The sequence below is a fragment of the Coenobita brevimanus genome, chromosome 87 (assembly GCF_032717465.1).
Source record: "Coenobita brevimanus isolate Jiangsu-jjx chromosome 87, ASM3271746v2, whole genome shotgun sequence".
In the NCBI taxonomy this organism is placed as follows: Eukaryota; Metazoa; Arthropoda; class Malacostraca; order Decapoda; family Coenobitidae; genus Coenobita; species Coenobita brevimanus.
The window spans coordinates 14,489,017-14,516,221 of NC_137040.1; the positions used below are offsets into that span (position 1 = coordinate 14,489,017).

A 27,205-nucleotide genomic window follows, 5' to 3' on the forward strand; every position below is an offset into this window, starting at 1 on the left:
GTGTGATTTGGGTCTTAAATAGGTGCTACGCATGTCCAGAGGTAGTTGTATAGGTGTTTCTCTGAGTTAGGGTCCATAAGTACAAGTCCATAAGCTGGGGCCCAATATCCGGACAGAACCAATATCCGGACCTACCTATGTCTCTATTACATCGGATATTGGAGTGATTACTGTATTACGTTTCATTTATAAAGGTCCCAACCTGCTTGCATGCATCAGCCTTGATCATATAATGGCATCTCCCAGCACTGCTCTGTCCTAAGCAGCCTCTCTGTTCAGTCCTTTATCCCTGAGGTCATATGCTGTGTCCATATTCTAAGTCTTTTTTGGCCTGCTTCCTACAGCTTTATCTGCAGCATTCATATATCTTACCCCCTGCACCCAGTTGTCACCCTTCATCATCACCACTTGATCAGTCATCCCAGGGTTCCTCTTCTTAGCATATCACTAATACAATCAAGTCCCATCCTTCCTCTCAACTCTTCATTCCTAGTCCCAAGCCCCCCAGGCCTGTCATTCAAGGATAATCTACACATCCATCTGGTCATTCTCATCTTGATGTTTGAGCCTGCAAATATCCATTTTCTTTACGAAGCAAGTCTCACTACATAAAAACATAGGAAGAGAGGATTAATGCATTAGGCTGGTTGGACCATGCCAGGCAGTCTTACAAGAGTGAGTAAACTACTAGAATAAGACAAGGATAGCAAAGGAGAAGCCTCTCCTCCATCCACCAAATCTTCCAGCTGAAACCAACAGGAGAAAGTGAAAAGGAGCACCTCACAGTTCAGAAAAATTGACATGGATATTTTATAGAAAAGTGCGAATGGAGGAGAGACTATTGTAGGCAAACCTATCTGTCTGTCTATTTATTGCCAGACGCCTTAATCCCGTAAGGGATGACCACAAACAAATTGCCCCCATGTCACCCTGTCCAATGCCATTTCGCTGCCCTGCTCCCAGCTCACACACCCCCTCTCTCATATACCTCCACTTCATCCCTCCATCTCATCCTTGGCCTCCCCTGCCCTCTCCCCCCTTCCACCTCACTCACATACACTCTCCTCATCAGTCTGTCACTCTCCATCTCCACATGGCCAAACCACGTCAGCGTATTTTTCCTAACGCTTCCTATCACATCCACATCCACACCACAATGCTCCTTCACTTCCTCATTTGTCAGTCAGTACAGAAAAGCCTCAATATAATGGACTTCAATTGACCGGAATTCACTTTTATCGGACTTGAGGAGCAACCGGACTAAATTCCTTCATATAGGAAAAAGTCCAATAAAGCTAGAAGCAGTCCGGACTGCCTGACCACTTCAGCTATGTTCACCACAATAAGGTAAATAAAAGACATGTTTATCAGTGTACAGTACAGTATTATTATATATATTATACCATTTGATTAGTGAAGTTATAACACATTACAGTACCGCAGTGGTAGTCAAAGCAGTTTAAAAACCGTTTATGTGATCCAGACTAATGTCTGATGCATCAGAAAAAGTCCGGGTTAGCAGAGGGAAGTCTGAATGTCACTTTTATCGGAATTTTGCATTTTTCGGAATGGTTTAGGCCCAATTAGTCTGTTATAGTGAGGTATATCTATTTATCTATTGCCAGACGCCTCAATCCCGTTTGGGGTGGCCACAGACAAATCGCCTCCACATCGCCCTGTCCCCCGCCATTTCACTGCCCTGCTCCCAACTCACATCCCCCTCTCTCATATACCTCTCCACCCCATCCCTCCATCTCATCCTCGGCCTCCCCCTCCCTCTCCCCCCCTCCACCTCACTCACATACACTCTCCTCATCAGTCTCTCACTCTCCATCCTCTCCACGTGGCCAAACCACCTCATTGTGTTTCTCCTAACGTTTCCTATCACATCCACATCCACACCACAATGCTTCTTCACTTTCTCATGTCAGTCAGTCGCTCCATGTGATTCAACATGTTCCTCTCAAATAACTCATTTCCATTGCTTGTACTCTTGACTTCTGTCCCTCCAACAAGGTCCAAGCTTCACTTCCATATGTTAGAGTTGGTATCACAATACTGTCATGTAGTAACTTTTTCACTTCCATGCTCACTTCCCTGTTTCTTATCACTGCTTTCAAGGAACCAGCAACCTCTATTCCTTGTTGTACCCTTTCAAGCGCTTCACCCTCTAAACTTCCCTCCTTACTCATCACACCGCCCAAGTACTTAAATGCACTCACAGTTTCCATTTCCTCCTCATCCAACCTCACTGTACTTTCACTTACTTCAGATCTCTCAAAGACCATAACTTTACTCTTCCCTACATTCACCTTTAGATTCCGTTTCTTATACACACTCCCAGACTCATCCACCAAACCTTGCAGCTCCCCTTCATCTTCACTCAACAACGCAGACAACAATACAGGGAGATTCCAAACATTGCTTTCTCTCACTAGGGATGTGCCAGCATCCACTGGTCTCCCTTGTATTTCTTTTATAACTCTATCATATACAGATTGAACAACCATGGAGACATGACACATCCTTGCTTCAATCCAAGCTTTAAATAGAAGAATTCACTCAGTTCACTATCCACACACACTGTGGCCTTAGCACCCTCATACATACTCTTCACAGCCTTCAACAACTTTCCATCTACTCCATATGTTCTTAATACTTTCCACAATCCTTGTCAATCCACCCTGTCATATGCTTTCTCCAAATCCATGAAGGCCGCATACAGCTTCTTTCTCTTCTCAAGAGACTTTTCCACTAAAGATCTAAGAATGAATATCTGATCTACACAACCTCTTCCATTTCTAAAACCTCCCTGTACTTCTCCAATTTAATTCCTCTGTTATTTCCCTAACTCTGTCAACAAGTATCCTACCATATACTTTGCCTGTTACACTAAGAAGATAAATACCCCTATGATTACCACACAATTCTTTTCTCCCTTTTCCGTTGTACAGGGGAATAATTATACTTGACTTCCAATCCTCTGGGACGCTATCTTCCTCCCAGGCCAATCTGCACATCTTCCACATCCATTCTACTACTCTCTCTCCCCCATACTGCGGCATTTCACCACACACTCCATCAATTCCTGGGGCTTTCCCCATTTAACTTTCTTCATTGCTTCCACAACTTCCATCCTACTGATTTCTTCCTCTCTTCTCACATTCCTCTGTCTCTAAGCCATTCCCCAGCCACTTACATTACTTTCATTCTCTATGTTCAGTAATTTTGTATAGTGTTCTCTCCATCTGCTCACTTTTTCTTCCTTCTCTACTAGTAATCTACCATTTTTAGCTTTCACTGCCTCATTAACTACTTTGGCATCCTGTCTAACTCACTTTACCTCTTTCCAGAACATTTTCTTACATTCCCTCCACGTTACACTCAAATTCCTTCAAAATTCCTCATCCACTCTCTTCTTACTCTCTCTTACTAATCTTTTCACCTCTTTCTTCCTCTCTACATGTGACTCTTTCTTCCTCTCTACATGTGACTCTTTCTTCCATCTCTCAACGTCTTCCATATCCCTGTTTCTCATCCACTCACTATATGCTTTCTTCTTTTGTGCCACAGCCTCTTTCACCTCATTCCACCATGCTGTTCCCTGCACCCCCTTTCATCTTCTCTTCAACCCACACACAACCTCACATGCTGCACAGATTTCTTCTGTGAATATCTTGCACACACCTTCCACATCCCCCATCTGCTTCAGTCCATATTTACCCAATCACTCCTCCCCTTCCCTCTTAAATTTTGCCTTTTTTCCATCCTCTTGCAACCCTTCCACTCTCCTTGCATGAACTACTTCCTCCTGTCCTTCCGTACTTCTGTTTCTCTGTTTCCTTTGGCCCTTGATTCTGACCGCCACCATGTGGTGGTCAAAAAGTCCATTCCCCCAGCGTCTATAATATGCTCTTGCATCCATTAAACACCTTATCCTATCGTCACACACACATAATCAATCATTGCCTTCCATTCATTCAGTTCACCACCCACCCTTCTCATCACTTGCCATGTATACCTGTGTATCATTTTTTTGCCTGAAGAGGGTATTGGCTGTCACAAACCCCCTCGCGGCACAAATGTCCACTAAAGCACTGCCATTCTCATCTATCTCTGGGAACACCCCACTCACCAACTCTCTCATTCTTTTCAAACTTTTCCATGCATGCTTCCACATTTGTCCAGAACTCTTCTCTCACTCTGTTTGCACGATCTTGCTATGGCGGATTCACCACGCAATCACCCACATTTGTAGTCCAACTTTCATTCTTACCCAGACAGTCCTTGAGCCAACTGATCCATACTGTCTTATATTCTCCTTCCAACTGTTACTCACAACAAGACTCACTCCTTCTTTTGCCCTCTCATTCTCACCTACTCCTACGCATATACCCTATCCATACTTCCATTCTCTCTCACTCTCACCTCACCTTTTAGTTTCAGCTAATCCACATACATCCACTTTTGCACCTTGAAGCACATGGACAATCTCTCTCTCTTTCACCTCTTCATTTGCACCCCTTACATGAAAGACTTATACAGTAATCCCTTTAAGACCCAGACACCCAAGTTCCGGACATTTTGGGCTTGGGTCCAAAAATGGCCAAAAAACGTCCAGATGCAAACAAAAAGCCAATATATGTTCATCCCTACTTTAAATTTGCCGCACGGTGACGAACAGCTGTGTTTTGACGCGTAGTTCCGGCAACATCTGCTAGAGTGCCCCTGCATCCTCCCTACTTCTTGCCTACCTACCGTCGTGACTGCATGCTCATCGCCATGGCTGTCCATGTGCCCGCTTTTGTGATGGACAGTGAATAAACTGCAATACCTCGCCACTAGACCAGTGTTGTGCAGTGTTAAGAAATTAGAATTCAGAGTGCAAAGGAGTAAGTGCAGAGTGCAATACTGGCATGGCGCAAGTAAGAACAGAATGTGCAGTGTTAAACAATTATAATTCACAGTGCAAAGGATTAAGAGCAGCGCAACACTGGATTACGGTACGTGCTTCAAGTGCACCTTCACAACTGTCAGAGACATAGAGGAGGCGGGTTAATCATTGCTACTGTCACAGACATGTCGTAAGTACCCTGTACTCTGCTAAATATTTTCCATACTCACTTCTAATTTCATATTCTCTGGTTACTTTTCATTTTTTTTAATGGTTTCTGTCCCTTATTTGTGTGAATAGGATCATAAATTGGTGCTGTGCATGTCCGGTTGGGAGTCATTTAGGTATCTTTCAAAGTTAGGTTAGGTTGGGGTCTATAAGTACCTGTCCAGGGGCATTTTTCCCAAGTCCTGGAGAAAACCAAGTCCGAGACATGCCTTTGGCACTATTACGTCAGATCTTGGAGGGATTACTGTATTACAGTACAAGTCCCATTATTCGGCATCTATGGGACCAGGATGATGCCGAGAAATTAGATTTGCCAAATAATCAAAAACCTACCCACTCAGTACCTTAAATATATTGGTGAACACTCATCACCACTTATGGTACGGTATTACAACTGTGTTTGGAGAGAGTACTGTATACTGTACAATACTGCAATCAATACAGTACTATACCTGAATCTGAAATATATATATATATATATATATATATATATATATAAATTAGTGAACATATACAAGGGTAATGACACAGTAGGCCTACAAGTCAGATAACACTTCCTGGATGGCCGAAATGATACGGAATATTCCCTACCAGCTCAGTACATCACTTGTATTGGTGAACTCATCACTACTTATATTATTACAAATATGTTTGGAGTGAGGACTGTATACAGTACTTTTTCCAAACAAAATAAAATAGTCGGAAAATTGCATAAAATAAAGGGATCTGAATTGGTAAGGTCTTTCTGGTGAAAGTTATAACTTACATTTAGCACTCACTCTTTTGTTCGTTTTTTTGTTTACATGTGAAAGGAGAGTACTGATGGAAACAGTAATGTATTCCATGAACCCCTTAATAACCTCCGACATTGAACAACCCTTTACAGTACCGATGTCGAGTTAGTGGGCTATGGAAAAACTGTGAACAATTATGGGAATGGAACGAAGGTCACTGGTGTGTTTACGTGACTCTAAGCTACGATTCCAAGCAGTCAGGGGGTCAGTTAATCTCAGATGTTTTCGCCCATTTGGTAAATGCACCGTAACTTTATCAGTTCTCCAGTCAATCATAGCATGGGTTTAGGAAGCTAAATAACACATTTCTAGGTGCGCCAGACGATTATCTTCACATCTTATAAGAAAATGGAAGAAATTAAATCCCTCTCTGAGTACGTAAAGTTCTTCCATTCTTCTGAAATCAATTTATTTTCTTAAAGATGGGAAGATAATCGTCTGGCTCACCTAGCAATGTGTTATTTAGCTTCCTAAACCCATGCTATGATTCGCTATGAGTCACGGAAAGATTGATAAAGTTACGGTCTATTTACCAAATGGGCGAAAACATCTGAGATTAACCAACCGCCTAACTGCTTGGAATCGTAGCGTAGTCATGTAAACATACCAGTGACTTTCGTTCCGTCCCCATAATTGTTCAGTTTTCTTTATAGCTCACACTAACTTAACATCACTGACATCGGTACTGTAAAAGGTTGTTCAGTGCCGGAGGTTATTAAGGGGTTAATAGGATATATTATTGTTTGCATCAATGCTCTCTCTTTCATGTTAAGCACAAAAACAAACAAAAGAATGAGCACTAAATGTACTTTTAACTTTCATCAGAGAGACCTTAGCAATTCATATTCCTCCAGTTTATTTTTAAGTATTTTTCTGACTTTAGGTTAGGTTAGGTTTGGTTAAATTATTAGGTACAGTTAAACTCGGTTAAGGTTAGGTTAGGTTTGGTTAAATTATTAGGTACAGTTAAACTCGGTTAAGTTAGGTTCAGTTAAACATGACAGTCCCTTCCACCATTATGCTGAGGAATGAAAATACTAGAGCGGTCACAATGTTACAGCTAAAAACAACGGGAAAACTGATTTAACAAGCAACATTTATTTATGGGTAATGCATTACAGTGTCAGTGGTTCATGGGCTACTCAATTACCGGTAAGTGTCATTTTCAGGAAGGCATCAAGAAAAAGAATTTCAAGAATTAGCGTGGGGGCTTGGAACGTAACCCTCGCCAATTTGGTGGAGGTGGTTACTGTAGTGTATGATACTGTGCAATATTGTAATCAGTACAGTACTATATCTGAATCTGAATAAAAATATAGAAATTAGTGAACATACAGAAGTGTAATGAAACATTAGGCCTACAAGCCACAGATAACACTTCCTAGACTGCTGAGATGATTCCGGACATCTGCCGAACAATCAACGATTTTCGTAAATGGGACTATTTCTCAAAACTGCCAAAATGTCGGATCTACCGAACAATCAGCTGCCGAATAATAGGACTTTTACTGTACCACTTACTTTATAAATCTTATTAATATAATGTTATTTATGAGTAATTTCAAAGCATAGCTGCACGGTTTGCAACCACAAAAGTGTTCTCTAGCTAATGTTTATAGCATATGACTTCACTGATTATTGAAAAAATATCAGTAAATCACTTGTATTTTATGCCAGTAATTCACAACATAATATAAAATACAAGTACAGTAATACTTTCAGCCACTCTCTTATTATTTTAGTGTGATTTGGGTTTGGGTGCATATTACTTCATATTACTGTATTTACGAGAGAGGGATACAGACAGAGTGAGAGAGAGAGAGAGAGAGAGAGACAAAGACAGAGACCGAGAGAGGCAGCAAATCAGTTTGGACCAGCTCATTGAGGGTATGTGCACACTGGTGCATGTATGTACATACAATATACTGTTATTAAGTACTAGGTAAATTATCAGTGTTTATTAAGTACTAGGGTAATTATCAGTGTTTAACAGTTTAACCCCTAAAGTTGGAGTCATTCACCCACGAAATGAGTTTTTCCCCATAAGTTATGTGTATCAATTTGCTTGATATCAAATAACGCATGCTCACGCATCCTCCATTACAAGTGTTAATTGGAACCAAGCCGTATACTACAAATAGGTAAACACACACACACACACACACACACACACACACACACACACAGGAGTAAAAGAAAAACATATGACAGTAAGATCAGAAGGAGATAGACAAGAACTGAGTAAGGTTAGAGAAATATCAGTAGTTATGGAGGGTAACAGCGAAGCTCAAGAAGAGATTGAAGAAGTGTTTAGGTTAGGAAAGTACGAGGAAGGAGGGACAAGGCCTTTGAAGGTAAAGTTTAAGTCCCAGGTAATGGTAAACGAAATCATCAATAGAACATGGAAATTATCAGACAAAGAGGGGTTCAAAATTGTTTGGATAAGGAGAGATGCAAATGAAGAAGAAAGAGCTAAAATGAAGGACTTCGTTAAAGAAGCAAAAGAACAGAGGAAGAGAGGACAGTGTTTTATTGGAGAGTTATGGATCAGAAATTGAGAAAGTAGTACTGAAGGAGAGAAGAGGGTATAAAAAACAAAAAAAGTTTGAAAGTGGCATATACTAATGTTGATGGTTTAATGTCGACAATGTTAGAAATCAACGATTTCTTGAGGGTACGTGAACCTGATGTTATGTGCTTTGTAGAGACCAAGTTAAGAGAGGATATTGATGTTCATATGGTAGATGGCAAATACAAACTGTGAAGAACAGACAGAAAAGAAAAACAGGAGGAGTGAAGATAGCAGTGAAGAACAACATAAATGTAGATACTGTGGAAATGGGAAATGGCAGGGCTGAAGTCTATCTATCTATCTATATACCTAGGCTGCTTCCCCCAAGGAAAGGGAGGTAGCCGAGACAGGACGACTCACTCTCCATTTACTCATCCATTCAAACACATTCATTCGCATCTTAGCCCCAAAGGGGAGAACGGACAGATCCTCACCGCATCACACCGCACAAGGGTCAACTGCGCAATGCAAGCAGTGACATCCACAGCAGGGCCCGACAGCAGAACTGGTTTACCCCTGCCACATCATAACAGACCCATCCCCTTACCCGCACCTGACCTGACTAGCTGATCAGACCAAATGCAGGAGAATATCCCCTCAGGGCTGCGTCATCACTTATTCATTCACAATTTCTCTCCATTTATTTCTGTCACGCACAGCCACTCTTCCTTGCTCAACAGACATCCCTCTCGCATCCAGCGCTCTCTTCACACTGTCCATCCATCCTATTCGTGGTCTTCCTCTCAGTCTTACACCTCTCACATCAGATCTAGTTATCTTTTTCACCAATCGCTCATTATCCATTCTCTCCATATGCCCAAACCACTGCAACACCCTCTGCTCAACTCTACCAGCCATCTCCCGAACAACTCCAGTTCTCCTTCGCACTTCATCATTTCGCACTCGATCCATACGCGTCACTCCACACATACTCCTCAGACATCTCATCTCCATTACATTCAAACTTTTCCTCTCTGCTACACCCATATTCCATGTTTCAGCCCCATATAACGCAGTCGGTACCACAACACCCTCATACAGCCTTCTCTTTACATCCATTCTAAGCGAACGACATTTAAACACTTTTTCATTCCTCCCAGCACCTTTCCTACTTCATTAATTCTAAACTTCACTTCTGCATCTATTCTTCCATCCACAGCAACATGTGACCCTAGATATTTAAAACAATCTACCTCCTCAAGCAACTCACCATTCAAAACTATATTCATCCCCCTACCATCTATCAACCTCGTACACTTCATCACTTTACTCTTATTCTCATTTACTTTCAATTTCCTCCTTTCACACACCCTTCCAAACTCCTCTACCAACTGTCTCAATTTCTCCTCTGAATCAGTCACCAATGCAGTATCATCTGCAAACAGCAGTTGCTTCAGATTCCACTCTCCTCCATCAACATTTACCAGACTCAGACCACCTAAAACTCTTGCATTCACCTCCCTTACAACACCATCCATGTAAATATTAAACAACCAAGGGGACATCACACATCCCTGTCGCAGCCCCACTCTCACGGGAAACCAATCACTCACAGCATTTCCCACTCTTACACACGCTCTACTATTTACATAAAAACTTTTCACCCCTTTTAGTAACCTACCATCAAGTCCATACAATCTTAAAACAGTCCACAAAGCCTCCCTATCAGTTCTATCATACGCTTTCTCTAAATCCATAAATGCCCAAAACACATCCTTGCCTTTCGCTAAATACTTTTCACACACTTGTCTCACAGCAAACACCTGATCAACGCATCCCCTCCCTCTCCTAAAGCCACACTGCTCATCACTAATCACTCCCTCTGTACCCTCTCTAACTCTCATAATTAACACTCTACCATACACTTTACCTACAACACTCAACAGACTTATACCCCTAAAGCTAGTACATTCATACTTATCACCCTTGCCTTTATACAACGGAACCACACAAGCACTTGCCCAGTCAATTGGCACCATACCTTTCTCAAAGCACACATTCAATAATCTTACTAACCAGTCAACAATAGTCACTCCACCACCCTTCAGGCATTCCACAGCACACCCATCCATACCTGCAGCTTTCCCTGTTTTCATCTCCTTTACTTCCTTCTCCACTTCCTCCTTCGTGATCAAAGAATCATTCAACTCTCCCAACACATTTATTCCTTGCACCCTTCTATCTGCCACAATCTCAGCCACGTTTTCCTCCTGTACATTTAACAATCTTTCAAAATACTCTGCCCATCTCTTCCTTACTGCATCCATCTCAATTAACATCCTTCCATCCTCTGCTTTTACTCGTTCTTCCTTCCCAGACTCTCCCTTTCGCACCCTTTTCACCTCCTTCCAAAACATTTTCTTATTCTGTTGAAAATTCTCTGTCAGCCGCCTACCCCACCTCTCATCTGCTGCCACTTTAGCATCACGCACAGCCCTTCTCGCTCTATTCCTCTTTTCCTTATACCTTTCGTATGACATCTCATCCTTCCTCTGCAGCCACACTTCATATGCACGTCTCTTCTCAGCCACAGCCATACTTACTTCCTCGCACCACCATTCACTTCCTTTTCTTACACCACCACCCACACGTCTCACACCACACACCTCTTCTGCATGCTCCACCACAGCACTCTTAAACAACTGCCATTCCTCCTCCACGCTGCCATTTTCCTGATCTTTCACTGCGTTCCACTCATCTTTCAATTTCTCCTGATACTCTATCTTTTTCTCTCTTTTATCCAACTCACTCACTTTCAAAACCTCCCTGCCACACCTAACCCTCCTAGCTCTCACCCATCTCTTACCTACTCTTAACTTTCCCTCCACCAGGTAGTGGTCAGACATACCTCCACCCTCCCCTCTCAGAACTCTCACATCCAACAATCTTCCTATTACATTCCTAGACACAACCACATAGTCCATCAAGGCTCTATCAACAACCCTTCCACCCTCCTGTCTCACCCATGTATACTTATAAATATCTTTCTTCTCAAACAGTGATAAATATAAAATTAGAAACTGGAGAGAATGGCCAGAGGGATATGGCAGTAGTATATGTTCCTTCTAAGACAAGAGCATGGAATGACAATGAATACCGGGAGATCTTGTCAGACATGGCTAATTATTTACAGAGAGTGATTTAATTGTAAAGAGGTGAACGAGGAGGAATGGGACTCAGGGGGTAGTGAAGATTCGTGGGGCACTATATTGTTAAATATAACAGTGAATAATGTGATGATGCCGTGGATCAAAGAAGAGACATGATTACAAGGTGAGGACACACCAGCAAGATTAGATTTACTGTTAAGCAAAGAACCTGATGTAATTGAATCTTTGATATATCTGTGTCCTATAGGAAGAAATGATCATGTGGTCATTGAGTTCCAGATGATAATAGGGAACGTGGTGCCAAGAGACGAGCTTTATAGGCAGGGAAGATACAACTTTGGGAAAGCAAACTTTACAGGATTGAGAAAATTTTTTGAAAAAGCAGATTGGAGAAAATTCAGAGAAACGAGAGATACAGGGGAAATGGGATATCTTTCTAGACCTCTGTAATTTGGGAGTTGAAAAATATGTGCAAAGAGTAAGTGGGAAAGAAAACAGGAAAAAAGAGTGGTTTAATAGAAGGTATATGATAGCAAAAAAGAGAGGGACCCGGCATGGAACAACTGGAGAAAGAGAGGTAATAACAGAACAAAGGAAGACTGTAAATGAACTAGAAATGAATATACAAGAATACCTAGAGAAGAAGAAAGGAACTTTCAAAATGGTTTAATAGACAAATGTAAGGATGAACCCAAACTGTTTTATAGATTTGTCAATGACAAATTGAAACAAAAGGAAGGAATCACCAAACTGAAAGTAGAAGGAGAGGTCTATAAAGATGCGACAATGCAAGCTGAAATAATGAACAAATGTTTCCAGTTGGTTTTCACTAATGAAAAGGAGTTTGTGGAAGGGGAGGGAGTGACTAGAAAAGTAGTGATAAAAGATATAAAAGTGGAAGTACAGGAAGTGTATAAATTACTGGAACTCAAGACTTAAGGAAAGCCCCAGGACCAGATGGAATCTCTAATTGGGTGTTGAAGGAATGTAGAGAACAGCTGGCGGATAAGATTCGCAGTTTAATTGTGTGTTCCCTGGAAGAGGGGAAAGTGTCTCAAGAATGGAAGAGGGCAAATGTGGTACCAATTTATAAGGGAGGAAACAGGGAAGAATCCCTGAATTATAGACCAGTGTCCCTAACCAGCATGGTTGCAAAATTGTGCGAGAGAATCCTGAAAGATAGATGGATAAAGTATCTGGAAGAGATTAATATTTTGGCTGAAAGTCAGTTTGGATTCAGAAGTGGAAGGTCATGTGTTTCCAACTTGCTGAGCTTTTACTCAAGAGCTGATATCCGTGACTGGGTGAAGTGCATGAGCAGCCAGGCAGGTAAATCCACTAATGATGACCCAAGACCAGCTACCCACACTCCAAAGAAGGCACCTCAAGGAACCCTAGAAGAAGCCGTTAGTCCTGAGCCGATGCTCGAGGATGATGAGTGAAAGTGACAAACAAAGTGAAATATACTGTACCATAGGTTTAAGGAATTTTCCACAATAATGTATAAAGTTTTTGTGCTTTTACAATATGTGCATATTATTATTGTGATCCCTACCCTGACGTATGGAAGCGAGGCGTGGACCTTGCAAGAGGGGAACAAGTCAAGAATGAGAGCAGTGGAAATGAGTTACTTGAGCATGTGGAGTGACGTGGAGGGACAGGTTGACGAATGAAGAAGTGAAGGAACATTGTGGGGTGGATGTGGATGTGGTTGAGAAGATTAGGAGAAATACACTGAGGTGGTTTGGACATGTGAAGAGAATGGAGAATGAAAGACTGATTAAGAGGGTGTATGTAGGTGAGGTGGAGGGAGGGAGAGGGAGAGGTAGACTGAGGATGAGGTGGAGGGATGGAGTCGAGAGATATATGAGGGAGGGGGGGGTGAGTTGGGGGGAGGGTAGCCAAATGGTGCGTGACAGAGCGACTTGGAGGCATTTTGTCTGCGGCCACCCTTTGCGGGATTAGGGCGTCTGGCTATTGATAGATAGATAGCATATTATTATTAACCCTGGACTTACTCTCTTTAATTGGATATACCTGCCTACAACTGCTGTTTTCAACACTACACATTATTGGTGAGTTAAAAATCCATAACATATCTTAATTTACCAATTACTGTTCATGTCTTCAGTAATGCATTATTAAGTAAAAAATTTGTGTAATACGTAATGTTAATGTGCCATATTGTATTATGAATGAATGATCCATTTGTTAAAATTTCAGTGTAAACATGAAATTAAGTGTCTTAGGGGTCCCACCCCAAAATCCAAAAAATCCATTAATCTGAATGATTCTCAGTCCACTGCCATTCGGATTAATGGACTCTTACTGTAATATCTTTCACTTTCTTCCTAATGTTATTTTCTTCAACACTTGTTTCTAAGTCTTTCCCAACTTTCACCACGTCAGCATGCATAGTTTCTACATTATCCTTCAGCCGTTTTCTCAGTCGCCTAAGCACCCGAATCGGGCACCCGCTCCCAAGCCTCGGACGCCAGCACCCGAAAGCTGAGATTGGTTTTCTCAGTCGATGAATTTCTCTGGTGCAAGCGCCCGAGCCTCAGAACCTAGAGCCTGAGTGACCGGCACTGAGCTGGCAATACTGACCAGGCCCGCCTGTGGTAGTTAGCAGTACTTTACTACCAAATGGTGACCAATTATACTTAATTTCGCATAAATATAGGTATATTATATTTTGGGTAGTATTTTGCATGGCCAAAATCATTTTAAAAGTGTGTGTTGAATACTGGTCAGGAAGAGGAGCCAAGGTCACTCACTTACAAAACATTTACCCACATTACCGATGGTTTAAGGCATCTTAATTAAGGCAGGAAACATGATTTGGTGTTGTTTTAAGTGTATATCTGAATGTAAAATAGGTACATATTACTTTTTCCAGCCACCTGCAGTGGTGACTTGCAGCCAAGGCAGACGATGGAGCTGGTTTGTTGACAATAGCTAGAATTATTGTGGCTGCACCATACTCTTGTAAAACATTTGGGAGTGTACAAATATTTAACAATACTCTGCACCAAAACATCGAAATAATATGTACTGACGTTATCCAGTACACAACACACGTACAGTAAGACCTCACTGTAACGTATTAATTGGGGCCCAAACCATTCCGAAAAACGTGAAATTCTGATAAAAGCAACATCCGGACTTCCCTTTGCTAATCCAGACTTTTTCCGATATATCAGACATTAGTCTGGATCGTATGAACATTTTTAAACTGTTTTGACTACCATTGCGGTACTGTACTGTGTTATAACTTCACTACATTAATCAAATGGTACAATATTTATAAAAATATTGTACTATACACTGATAAACATGTCTTTTATTTACCTTATTGTGGTGAGCTTACCTGAAGTGGTCAGGCAGTCCGGACTGCTTCTGGCTTTATCGAACTTTTTCCAATATACAGTATAGAAATTTAGTCCGGTAGCTCCTTGAGTCCGATAAAAGCGAATTCTGGTCTATTGAAGTCCGTTATATCGAGGTTTTACTGTACTTAAAAATGACAGTCAAACTTTACATGTACACGTGATGCAATTTTCGACTTTTCGTTAACATTTTCTAGTAGATTCGGTCATTCTAAGAATCTTTTCTTCTATGACATTTCTCTCGGAAATTGATAATAAATGAGTTACATGTGATTTATTTCTGCCAATCACAGACGAGCGCGCATTGCATCAGCCAATGAAATTCATCCTCGATGAAGACAAAGATACTGATTAAGGCAAGCTCCAAGATGCTCCCTAGCCTGACAGATCTGTCGTACAGAGAAAGGCCGGAAAAACTAGACTTGCCTGGCTTAGAAGAAAGAAGAGAGAGGGGCGACATGTTTGCAGTTTTCAGGGCCAGGATGGGAGTATAAAAAATTGGCAGAGAAGATCTGTTTGTATGGGATGGGAGAGTAACAAGGAGACACGGATTGAAACTGCAGAAGCCAAGTTGCTTGAAGGATATCAAGAAATATAGTTTTCCATATAGATGCATGGACCTGTAGAATAGCCTGGACAAAGAGATCATCCAGTCCAAAAACTTAAACAAGTTTAAGGCAAAATTTGACTTCCTGAGAAACAGAGACAGGACCCTGCGAGATTAGCTCATATCCTGTATATCGCAACTACAGTAGGTAAATACCAGTGGTGGGCGCGCAAACGAAGAAGGACCTTGCGCAAGCACAGAGCGCAATCCACAATTCACTACCTTGTGCAAGCGCAAGTGCGCAATCTGACAAATATTTAGCTTGCGCAATGTCGCAAAGCGCAAGCGCAATCCACAATTCACTACCTTGTGCAAGCGCAAGTGCGCAATCTGACAAATATTTAGCTTGCGCAATGTCGCAAAGCCCAAGCGCAAACCATTTGGATATATTTGTGGGAATTACTGTAAAATATTGAGATATTTACATAAAATAGCATACTTGCTTACTTTTATTTATTATTTTCTAATATTTGTAATTTGCACAAGTGCGCAATCTAATATTTAGCTTGCGCAATGTCGCTAAACACTAGCACAAACCTATCTATCTATCTATCTATTGCCAAACGCCTCAATCCCGTTTGGGGTGGCCACAAACAAATCGCCTCCAAGTCGCCCTGTCCCCCGCCATTTCACTGCCCTGCTCCCAACTCACACGCCCCTCTCTCATATACCTCTCCACCCCATCCCTCCATCTCATCCTCGGCCTCCCCCTCCCTTTTCCCCCCTCCACCTCACTCACATACACTCTCTTCGTCAGTCTTTCACCCTCCATCCTCTCCACATGGCCAAACCTCCTCAGTGTGTTCCTCATAACGCTTCCTATCACATCCACATCCACACCACAACGCTCCTTTATATCCTCATTCGTCAGCCTGTCTCTCCATGTGACTCCACAAGCTCCTCTTAAATAACTTATTTCCACTGCTCTCACTCTTGACTTGTGTCCTTCCAACAACGTCCAAGCTTCACTTCCGTACGTTAGAGTTGGTATCACAATACTGTCATGTAGTAACTTTTTCACTTCCATGCTCACTTCCCTGTTTCTTATCACTGCTTTCAAAGAACCAGCAACCTTGCTTCCCTGCTGTACCCTTTCAAGCACTTCACCCTCCAAACCTCCATCCTTACTCATGACACTACCCAAGTACTGAAACGTACTCACATTTTCCAATTCCTCACCATCCAACCTCACTGTACATTCACTGACTTCACCTCTCTCAAAGACCATCACTTTACTTTTCCCCACATTCACCTTTAGATTCCGTTTCTTACACACTCTCCCAAACTCATCCACCAAGCCTTGCAGCTCCCCTTCGTCTTCACTCAACAACACAGTATCATCTGCAAACAACAGTACAGGGAGTTTCCAAACACTATCCTCTCTCACCAGGGCCACTCCAACATCCACTACCCTACCTTGTACCTCTTTTATTACCCCATCCATGTACAAATTGAAGAACCATGGAGACATGACACATCCCTGTTTCAACCCAACCTTCAGTGAGAATAATTCACTTAGTTCACCATCCACACGCACTGCAGCTTTCGCACCATCGTACATACTCTTCACAGCATTCAACAACTTCCCATCTACTACATGTATTCGTAACACTTTCCACAGTCCTTGTCTATCCACCCTGTCATATGCTTTCTCCAAATCCATGAAAGCCACATACAACTTCTTTCCCTTCTCTAGAAACTTTTCCACTAAAGATCTAAGAATGAATATCTAATCTACACAACCTCTTCCCTTCCTAAAGCCTCCCTGTTCTTCTCCAAGTAATTTCTCTGTTCTTTCTCTAACTCTGTCAATAAGTATCCCACCATACACTTTTCCTATTATACTAAGAAGACAAATGCCCCTATGATTACCACACACTTCTTTTTCCCCTTTTCCTTTGTACAAGGGAATAATTATACCTGACTTCCAATCCTCCGCGACTCTACCTTCCTCCCAGGCCAATCTGCACATCTTCCACATCCATTCTACTACTATCTCTCCCCCATGCTTCAGCATTTCACCACACACTCCATCAATTCCTGGGGCTTTCCCCGATTTAACTTTCTTCATTGCTTCCACAACTTCTGTCCTACTGATTTCTTCCTGTCTTCTCACCTCCCTCCTTCTCCCAGCCATTCCCCAGCCACTTATACTCGCATTACTTCCATCCTCTATGTTCAACAATTCCTTAAAGTGTTCTCTCCATTTGCATATATTTGTGGGAATTACTGTAAAATATTGAGATATCTAAAATTAGCATACTTAGTTTTATTTATTTTATTCTACCTATCTATTGCCAAACGCCTAAATCACGTAAGGGGTGGCCACTGGCCACAAACAAGCAACAAATCGCCTCCACATCACCCTGTCCCTTGCCATTTCACTGCCCTGCTCCCAGCTGACACCCCCCTCTCTCATATACTTGTCCATTCCATCCCTCCATCTCATCCTTGGCCTCCCCCTCCCTCTCCCCCCCTCCACCTCACTCACATACACTCTCCTCCTTAGTCTCTCACTCTTCATCCTCTCCATATGACCAAACCACCTCAATGTGTTTCTCCTAACGCTTCATATCACATCCACATCCACCCCACAACGCTCCTTCACTTCCTCATTTGTCAGTCTGCCTCTCCATGTAACTCCACATGCTCATCTCAGATAACTCATTTCCACTGCTCTCACTCCTGCCTTCTGTCCCTCCAACAAGGTCAAAGCTTCACTTCCATACATTAGAGTTGGTATCACAGTACTGTCAAGTAGTAACTTTTTCACTTGTGGAAGTTCAAACAGTTAGAGGACTGAGCGGGCTGCAAAGCAGAGAGACAGGGAAACAAAGGCTATGATGTTGCCAGTTTTACTTTTATCTGCATTTCTCAAGACGTTTTATTTAATAATTTAATGTAGATATACAATAGCATATGCAATTCCTTACAAAAGTCATTAAAACATATTATTTAAATCAAATATCCACAGCCTAATAAATTATTAGGCTGTGGATATTTGATTTTAAAAATGTTTCAGTGATTTTTGTAATCAATTGGATATGCAACTCTTAATATAATAATGTATATTTAGTTAATTATTGTTTACTACTACTAATAATAATTTAAAAACTATTAAAATACGTTATCTCTGTTGAAGCATATTCAGAAATGCTACTACCCTCCTTCCCTCCCATGCATCCCTCCCGCCTCTCCCCAGCAGAACCCTCACGACCCGCCCGAGCCTCCCAGGCTCCCCCATCTCTTGTCCAGACATACGGGAAGCTCCCAAGACCACGTGTCCCTTGGATTGCACACTGCGCAATCCACAGGACAAGTGCGCAAGCGCAAATTTAGTTGTGCAAGCGCAACTAAATTTGCACTTGCGCACCTGCCTTCTCACGTGTGCAAGTGCAATATTGCGCATGGTCTCGTGCGGTGCGCAATGAAAACAATATTCACCGGAGCACAACTCTGGGCAGTCATGTTGGCTTAGACAGCTGATTGTTGGCTTGTGTTTGTCACCACATCCCCACGAGATTCTCAGAGGTGGCCATCACATTTATCATTCTAGAGAAATCATGGCCAATTTTTTATTGTTATTCCAAAAAATGGGTATAATTTTTTATTCATTCATTCGTTCATCATCCAGTCCTACATTGCCCCATGAGAAGCATAGGAGCCCAGGGTGAGGCAAGTTGGTCCTGACATTTAAGATGAGAATGACCAGCCTCACTCATTCCTGAGTAGCATTACTATCTTTCTATCTATCTATTGCCAGATGCCATAATCCCTTAAGGGGTGGCCATTTGACTTTGAGTTATTTGTTTTATGGGGAGGGGCACTAACCCTCCACCAACCCACTTGTTGACTTGAGCAATGAACCCCTGCCACCCTTGGATATAAACCTTCACCGGCTCAGCCCTATTGGAGTGCCGTAATTACTCACTAAACCATCAGGTGCCAAAATATGGTTATACTGTTTCGTTATTCCAAAAAAGTGTATAATTTTAAAAATAAGGTTTTAATTTTTAAATTATCATTGTACAAAGGAAAAGGGGAAAAAGAAGTGTGTGATAATCATAGGGGCATTTGTCTTCTTAGTATAATAGGAAAAATGTATGGTAGGATACTTATTGACAGAGTTAGAGAAAGAACAGAGAAATTACTTGGAGAAGAACAGGGAGGCTTTAGGAAGGGAAGAGGTTGTGTAGATTAGATATTCATTCTTAGATCTTTAGTGGAAAAGTTTCCAGAGAGGGGAAAGAAGTTGTATGCGGCTTTCATGGATTTGGAGAAAGCATATGACAGGGTGGATAGACAAGGATTGTGGAAAGTGTTAAAAATATATGGAGTAGATGGGAAGTTGTTGAATGCTGTGAAGAGTATGTACGATGGTGTGAAGGCTGCAGTGCGTGTGGATGGTGAACTAAGTGAATTTTTGTCTTTGAAAGTTGGGTTGAAACAGGGATGTGTCATGTCTCCATGGTTGTTCAATCTGTACATGGATGGGGTAATAAAAGAGGTACAAGGTAGGGTAGTGGATGTTGGAGTGGCCCTGGTGAGAGAGGATAGTGTTTAGAAACTCCCTGTACTGTTGTTTGCAGATGATACTGTGTTGTTGAGTGAAGACGAAGGGGAGCTGCAAGGCTTGGTGGATGAGTTTGGGAGAGTGTGTAAGAAACGGAATCTAAAGGTGAATGTAGGGAAGAGTAAAGTGATGGTCTTTGAGAGAGGTGAAGTCAGTGAATGTACAGTGAGGTTGGATGGTGAGGAATTGGAAAATGTGAGTACGTTTAAGTACTTGGGTAGTGAGATGAGTAAGGATAGAGGTTTGGAGGGTGAAGTGCTTGAAAGGGTACAGCAGGGAAGAAAGGTTGCTGGTTCTTTGAAAGCAGTGATAAGAAACAGGGAAGTGAGCATGGAAGTGAAAAAGTTACTACATGACAGTATTGTGATACCAACTCTAAGGTATGGAAGTGAAGAATGGACGTTGTTGGAAGGACATAAGTCAAGAGTGAGAGCAGTGGAAATGAGTTATTTAAGAGGAGCCTGTGGAGTCACATCGAGAGACAGGCTGACGAATGAGGATATAAAGGAGCGTTGTGGTGTGGATGTGGATGTGATAGGCAGCGTTATGAGGAACACACTGAGGTGGTTTGGCCATGTGGAGAGGATGGAGGATGAAAGACTGATGAAGTGAGTGTATGTGAGTGAGGTGGAGGGGGGAAGAGGGAGAGGGAGGCCAAGGATGAGATGGAGGGATGGGGTGGAGAGGTATATGAGAGAGGGGGGTGTGAGTTGGGAGCAGGGCAGTGAAATGACGGGGGACAGGGCGACTTGGAGGCGATTTGTTTGTGGCCACCCCAAACGGGATTGAGGCGTCTGGCAATAGATAGATAGATTGTAGGGATTTACCACATAGTGAACAGTCGTATATATAGACTTGACTGTATTGGAAAATGATCCTAACTCTTTGATCATTATACAGTATAAGTGATTCATCTCATATCAGTTCATCATAAAACATTGGGCTGCCATAATGTGGCAGTCATTCGTGGATACCATGTGTGTAATTTTATATGGATCATTTAAAAATTATCTAATTTGGCCTTGAAAAACCTTAAAAATGCCCTTGATTTTATTAAAAAACATGCTAAAATGTCTTGTACATTGGTCTTTTTCATTACTTGTCTCAGTCACGTCTTGGAGATGAGTGTTTGTCAGATTCCCACACTGTGTGTGAACAACAGAAATTTTAAATTTTTGATGTTAATATTGATTAATGTGAGTGCTAAGCATCACCCTTTGTCCTCAGAATCCAGATATAGTTTTGGTCCATTACCTCAACGTGCCATACCCAGATGACAACAAGCTTGTGATGGCCTCCAGCATCTCTCTGTGGGCAGACAAGAAAGAGTGGACCAAAGAGGAACTCATCAGCCAGCTCAAGCCAATGTGTCAGTACTCCTGCTACCTCTCATGTAACTGCGCTCGAGGAATGCACGTCAGTTGAGCTGTAACTTATTAGTTGGTATGCCACGACCAGATGATCTTAGGGATATTTTTTCCTCTTATTTGCTTCTGATCTAAATTGTATCAGGATTATAAGTTGGTACATTCATCAGTGCTGTCATGTCTCCTGGAAGGCCAGGGGCTAATATTACAGTACCTGTTTATAGGGTGTGGCAATACTTACTCATGAAGTTATCTCTTGACTTCAGTGTGACCTTTGAATATGGTATTATAACTTCCACTTACCAAAGTAAACAGACTTTACATCAGCAGACTTTTCTTTTTCTCATCAGTCTGGTCAGCACATGTCTGGATTCATAGAGCGCATCATGTAGTTTAGAGGAGTGAGTTTTCACTTAATAATTACTCTTAATTTACAAATGCTTGTTTCTGAAAGTCTTCCAGTTTGATATAGCAAATTAGATCTTTTACTGAACCATGCTAAAATATTAAAGTGATTGGAGTGTTGTTGGCGTGTTGACTGAGTTACTTCCACCTGGCTTCCGCAGTCTTCAGCGAGGATGAGCCTGACCTCAACAACGAACTTGAAATATCGGTAAATATCCTCTACCATTGTCTGTTTGTCACACCGACTGTATGCAAGTAGGGTAAAGTAAACAATACTGCAGGAAGAATAGGTTGTATGGAGGAGCTTGAAATAAGGTGGGAAGCTGACAAGTCACATGATCATGCTTTAGTAAGGTTTGCTGATCTCTTTTGATGTTCATTTGAGGCATGCTATTCCATGATTCATGTTTAATTTTGTTACTTGTATGTTGTTATGTAGGTTGCAAAGATTGATTGTAGCATTATTGCAGAGGCTAAAGCTAGAGACCTCCATATTGATGCATTAACAAGAAGAAAAGTGCTAGTGGAATTGAAAGCTTCAAAATAACTGCAGTATATTTCTTAAGGTTGCCTAGGAGGTAAACTGATCTCTTAGAATGGTACTGTAAAGCTCCATTGAGCCTATGAGATCCTTAATCCCCTGAAATTAATGTTTTACAGCATATATCATTAAGGCTGTTACTAAATAAATCGCCATATCGCATGATATTAATATATAATATTACATGCATATGGCTGAGCACATGCCTAAGGTTGTGACCACCCAGAAGCGGGTGGGTGTGGATGGAGTTTCTTAGGCATTATAATCGGGGTTAGAAATTAGTAAAATTAGACAAATATTCCACAAGACTACCATATTTTGGAATTGATAAGTCGATGGCAATTCAGGTAGTCTGAATATTTACATAGTGTCCAAATTTATATTGGATTTAAGAATTACAGCCTGGGTAATTACAAAGTCTATAGTAGACTTTATTAAAAGGAAACAAAGGACATGAGTAGCCATGAATCCAGAACTAGAATTTTTTTTTTTTTTTTTTAATGCAGGCTAGGCCTTTCATTGCAGAGTACATCAGACTAGTAATATGGAAAATTTCATAGTTTGTCATCACTTTGGGAAATATCAGATGAATGGATTACCACCAGTTTCAGCCACTCATTATAACTCATATAAGTAGCCACAATGGAGGAGGTGGTTTTGGGTGAGAATATAGCTCCACAGGTCAGACGAGAATAGTTCACAGTGAACTTTTCCTGCTTCAAACCTTCTGGGCAGCTCATAGCAGATGTTTCACTCACATTTTCAATTTGGAATGCATCCTACCAAGCACAGTGAAGAACATTAATTACGCTGTGCTGGAGAAGGATTGGGGAAAAAAGGAAAGAAAAAAACCACAACATTCACTAGCATCAACTTGCTGTGGCCCCCATTTCCATGCCCACACACTTTCCGTATGAATGCATCTTAAATTTGTGCTGGAGAAGAAATTAGTGCAGCAGAGAAGTTGGCCTTTCTTCTGGCTGTTTGGATATTCATAAGGTTAACAGTATGCTTTATTTGTAATCTGGTGATTATCATAGTTGGTGCATTTTTTCATCACAAGAAATGTAGGTAAATTCCATTTGCATATAGTAGTTCACTAGTGGCTAGTGCCTTTTTTGGATGGAATTAAAGTTTGCAACAAATAAGATATTAACCCATTTGCCACTGATGGCATTGATTGGTGCACCATGCTCAAACCTGTGTTGGCATGTATTGATACAGTACCACCAGAACCTATATGTTGAAACCCAGGGAAATTAGCTATATTTGTTATCCCATGTGAGTCCCCTAGTATGTACCCGGGCATTTACAACCTCAGTACAGCTGTACGTGTGACTATAACATGACGTTTTTTGTGATATACTGTTCTTCTTCTTCTCTTTTCTTCTTCATCTTCTCTTCTTTTCTTCTTGTGCTTCTTCTTCTTCTTCTTCTTCTTCTTCTTCTTCTTCTTCTGCTTCTTCTTCTGCTTCTGCTTCTTCTTTTCTTCTGCTTCTTCTGTTCTTCCTCTTCTTCTTCTTCTTCTTCTTTTCTTCTTCTTCTTCTTCTTCTTTTCTTCTTCTTCATCTTCATTTCTTCTTTTTCTTTTCATCTTCTTTTCTTCTTCTTCTTCTTTTCTTCTTCTTCTTTTCTTCTTCTTCTTTTCTTCTAGTTGTAGTTGTAGTACCAGTCGTTCAATGACTTCAGAGGGGGTGCAGAGGAGTGTGATGGGGCGGTGTGAGGAAGGTAACGTGGGGTCTTTGTTGGGTTTAGGGATAATGATGATAATGCAATGCATCCAGATGTTGGGTATTGTGTTGTGTGAGTAGCTGTAGTCTGATATGTTGGTGAGTGCTTGTATGCCTTGTGGTCCAAGGTGTTTAGGGTGAATGTTGCCTATGTTGTCTGATCCGCAGGCAGATGAGTGCTTAAGGTTGCTGATGATGTGCTTCGTCTGGTTGTAAGTGAAAGGTGTGTAATCTGGGTCTGTGGGGAACTGTCTCTTACGTCGGATGATACGTCGGTCGTCACGATGGGGGTTTAGATGGCTGACATTTGAAAAGTGATTGATGAGAGAGTTTGCTTGTTGTTTGTCTGAAAGTATGGTGTCTGTTGTTGTGATGGCAGCATGTGATTGTGTAGTGTTGAAGTTGGAGAGTGTGATGCTGTTTAGTGTTTTGTAGAGTTTGCTGGTGTTTGTTTTGTGGTCAAATGTTTGGAGATATTTATTCCAGTTTAGTGTTTGCTGTTCTGCATTTTATGTTTTTTTTGGGTGTTGAATTCTTGTATTTGTTATACGGTGTCTTGTGTATGGGGTGTTGGGGAGTGTCGTAGTGTGTCCCTTTGACTGATGAAGCCTTGAATTTCTGGTGTGAAGTTGGGGTTGTGTCTCTTTCTGTTGCCTCTTGGATGTGTCTTTTGTCTGCATTTTGTATAATTGTATTGAAAGTGTGCACAGTGGTGTTGGTGTTTGTGATGGGTGTACTAAATGTTTCGAAATGTTCCGTTTCAGTTGTGAGGGTCTCCCAGTTGGCTTCTTATTAGTGTATGTGTGTCTGTGGCCAGCTGGAGTGATTCTGGTTTTTGTAGTGATGATGATTGGGAGTGATCAGATCCAAGGGTTTTGACCACTCTCCAGGATGTTGTGGGGGTGAGGTTTGGGGAGCAGAAGGTGATATCTGGGGATGATGAGAGGAAGAGGGCTTGGTGAGAGCATTCAAATACCTGGGTACTGTGATAGAAAAGAGAGGAAAATGTGTAAATGGAGTGGAGGATAGAGTGACACGAGGAGGGAAAGTAGCAGGTGCTATGAAGGCCTTGATGAACAACAGAGGCTTGAGTGTTGTAGCTGCATGGGTCTTACATGAAGGAATGTTATTTCCAGCTTGAACATATGGATGTGAGACTATGGTGTGGCATGAAAATGAAAAGTCAAGAGTCAGAACAGTGGAGATGGGACTGCTGAGGAATGTATGTGGAGTACAGAGACTGGATAGGATACAGAATAATGTGATACATGAAAGATGCGGAGTGACGAAGTCTGGACACCAGAATTGAAGAGAGTGTACTGAGATGGTATGGTCATGTGGAGAGAATGGATGACAGTAGAGTGGTGAAAAATGTACATAGGCCAAGAAGAAAGTGGAGGGATATGGTGGATGAGTGTGAGGAAGAGAGGTTTGGAAATTGGTGAGGCTAAGGGACTGACAAGAGATTGTGCTGGCTGGATGAATTTTGTGTGGAGAAGCGCATAACCAGGGATTTGGCACCCATTTTTAACGTGACAGTGTTCAGATTTACTGTATCTGATAGGTATATGTGAAGCTACAGAACGTGGTGAAAGTTTTTTGACCTGTCTGATGGAGCCAGGATTCCATGGGCTTGAATGTTGAGTAAATGGAAGTGTGGCCCATTAAATTGGGCAAACGTAGGCTGTCTGTACATTGCTACTCCTCACCTTGCCCTAGTGTGGGAAAGGAGGTCTGGATGGATGATGATGATGATATATTGTATATATATAGACACCCATATCCTGGTTTAACAATGCAGTTGGTTAAGTAAAAACCCATCGCTAGGCGGGGTATTGAATCTTCGGGTAGATTTAACATGTAAAGTACAGGAAAACCTCGATATAACGGACTTCAATAGACCAGAATTCGCTTTTATTGGACTCGAGGAGCTACTGGACTAAATTCCTATATATCGGAAAAAGTCCGATAAAGCCAGAAGCAGTCTGGACTGCCTGACCACTTCAGCTATGTTCACCACAATAAGGTAAATACATGACATGTTTATCAGTGTGCAGTACAGTATTATTATATATATTATACCATTTGATTAATGTAGTGAAATTTTAACAGAGTACAGTACCTCAATGGCAGCCAGAACAGTTTAAAAACCATTCATGCAATCCAGATTAATGTCTGATATATAGAAAAAAGGCCAGATTAGCAGGGGGAAGTCCGGATGTGGCATTTACTGGAATTTTGCATTTTTCGGAATGGTTTGGGGCCCAATTAGTCCGCTATAGTGAGGTCTTACTGTATAGGGATGCGTTTTTGAGCCTTGGGGTCCCCCCCCCCCAACCAAGTCGTAGACCCACCCAAATGAGTCCAAAAAAAAGTTTAAAACCACTCTAAATTGCCTGACAGCTGTAGAAGAAGCCAACCTAAGCCTAAAACCAGTGCCTGTCTCGCTTGTACCCAGTCAAGGTCACTGGAGAATGCGATCTCCGACTTGTATTCAGACTCGGTAGAGAAGAAGCAGCATCACTGTATACAATCCCACCATTAGACAGGCCCGGGAGAGTTAAATAAACATTTGTTATGCATAATAGTAATGTATGAATGACGCAGAATTGTCCAGGGTGCAATAGTTGTGACGGAGAATCGTTGATGTTTTGACAGGGAAGTCTCTTGATGGGGAATGCAGTCAATGACGTGATGGGGATAGCCTTTTCAACGGCACCTCTTTATGTCGTTTCTGTTACTATTCTGGTTGCTGAGCTCCTTTATTTTCTTCTCTCTTATTTTCCAACATTTATTTTAAAATTCCATTGTATTTTCAAAAGTGTTATATCCTTGAACAACCCGAATGTAAACACACGATTTATCGATATGTGATGCGATCAGGATAGGCTTTTCAACAGCCCCTCCTTATGCCGTTTCAGTTACTGTTCCAGTTGAGGAGCTTTCCCCCCCCCCCCCACATTTATTTAGAAAGTTCTGTGTACTTTCAAAGCGT

The 27,205-nt window shown here is 41.6% G+C and overlaps 1 protein-coding gene across 1 annotated transcript in view; it reads left to right on the forward strand.

The window, feature by feature from the left end:
- The window catches only part of Camta (Calmodulin-binding transcription activator), a 1,827,966-nt gene that overhangs the window by 226,876 nt on the left and 1,573,885 nt on the right, over positions 1 to 27,205 (forward strand). Inside the window, exons 10-11 of the mRNA XM_080281035.1 lie at positions 21,395 to 21,536; positions 22,101 to 22,147. Coding sequence (XP_080137161.1) covers positions 21,395 to 21,536; positions 22,101 to 22,147 — 189 coding nt within the window. The remainder of the gene's footprint in view (positions 1 to 21,394; positions 21,537 to 22,100; positions 22,148 to 27,205) is intronic.